The following is a 1,473-nucleotide window of genomic DNA, read 5'->3' as shown; positions in this document are numbered from 1 at the left end:
ATATATATCAGCTGATTTGATTGTATCTTGTGTGACAGTGCGTTTATCATGTTCATAGACATGTATCTATTCTGACGCTACCTCCGTCTGTATGACAGGTGTGCGTGGCGGGCAGCAGTGGATCTTGCCATGGGATGGCAATTGCATTCTCACCACCAGTGCATTTGTAGCCATTCAAACGGCTGTGCGTAGATTCGGCAGAGCCACCAAGTATATGTACGTCCCTGGGGCGAACGGCAGCATCAATCAGAAGGTACGTGCGGTTGCCATGACAACGCAGCCTTTCTGCATGCTTTACTTGAGGAACCCATGCCATGGGCCAACATACTCTCTCACACGCAGAGCTCTTTCAAGAGAAGAATGTTACTTATTTAGAAGTGTATAGTATATCTAGGTATACGGAAATGCATATGTATATACACATATAGTTTTCGGTTGCGCATCTATGTACCTTCTCCATGATCTGACAGCACCCAGCCTACTTGCACGTATGGGTGACTGCGCATTTGGTTAATCCGCCCACCTACCGATAGGCAGTCGCACCACTCACTGTACGTCACCTGTCACCAGTCCATCACGTCCTGCCAAGTCACACCGCTGTCCCATGCATCCCACCAGGGTTTAAGGTTGTTAGTTAGGGTTTTAGGGTTTTTAGGGTTGTAGGGTTCTAACTACCACTCGCAACATCCCACCCCCCCTACAGCTTACCCAGGCCAATCTCATCAACAACACTAAGGCCTATTTAGAGGCCCAATTGATCCTCAGACGCGATGCGCGCGAGAGATTCGACTTACGCTACAGATACGGCCGCAGATCGAAAATTCAGCTATTCAAACGACTGAAAATCAGAGGTAGAGGCTTTTAACTAGTGTGTAGATATTGATATATATTGGTACTTATAAGTATGTATTATTATATAGTGGTACATATCGGTTTATATTGGCGTATATTAGGATACATTAGGATATAATAGTATATACTATATACTGATATATAGTGGTTTATATTAGTATGTATTAGTATACATTGGTGTATATTGGTGTATAATAGTATGCATTAGGAAATATTGGTATATGATGGTACATGTTAGTATGTGTTAGTACATAGTGGTATATGTTGGTTAGATTAGAATGTATTAGTATATAACGGTATATTGGTACATATTAGTATGTGTTAGTAAATATTGGTATATATTGGTGTATATTAGAATATATTAATGTCAATTGGTATATATTGATATGTTTTGGTTTATATCGGTATATATTGGTATGCAATTATACATATTAGTACATATTGGTATTTGATGTATTAAAATATATTGGTACATATTGGTGTATATCGGGTTCAATTGATATATATTTATGTGTTGGTATTTACTGGTATATATTTTAATACCTTAATGTTCATTGGTTTCTAATGGTATGCATTGGTATTTACTGGTATATATTGATATATATCATGTGTATATATGTT

The 1,473-nt window shown here is 38.4% G+C and overlaps 1 protein-coding gene across 1 annotated transcript; it reads left to right on the top strand.

The window, feature by feature from the left end:
- Positions 1-98: 98 nt before the first annotated feature.
- Positions 99-253, top strand: SARC_16042 (hypothetical protein; the record flags this gene model as incomplete). The annotated part of the gene is made up of 1 exon (XM_014289847.1): positions 99-253. A coding segment is annotated over one exon (155 nt), but the record flags the coding sequence as incomplete, so codon positions are not given.
- Between the last annotated feature and the right edge of the window lie 1,220 nt (positions 254-1,473).

Source organism: Sphaeroforma arctica, assembly GCF_001186125.1.
Source record: "Sphaeroforma arctica JP610 unplaced genomic scaffold supercont1.7249, whole genome shotgun sequence".
In the NCBI taxonomy this organism is placed as follows: domain Eukaryota; class Ichthyosporea; order Ichthyophonida; genus Sphaeroforma; species Sphaeroforma arctica.
This window is presented reverse-complemented; position numbering and strand designations above follow the sequence as displayed.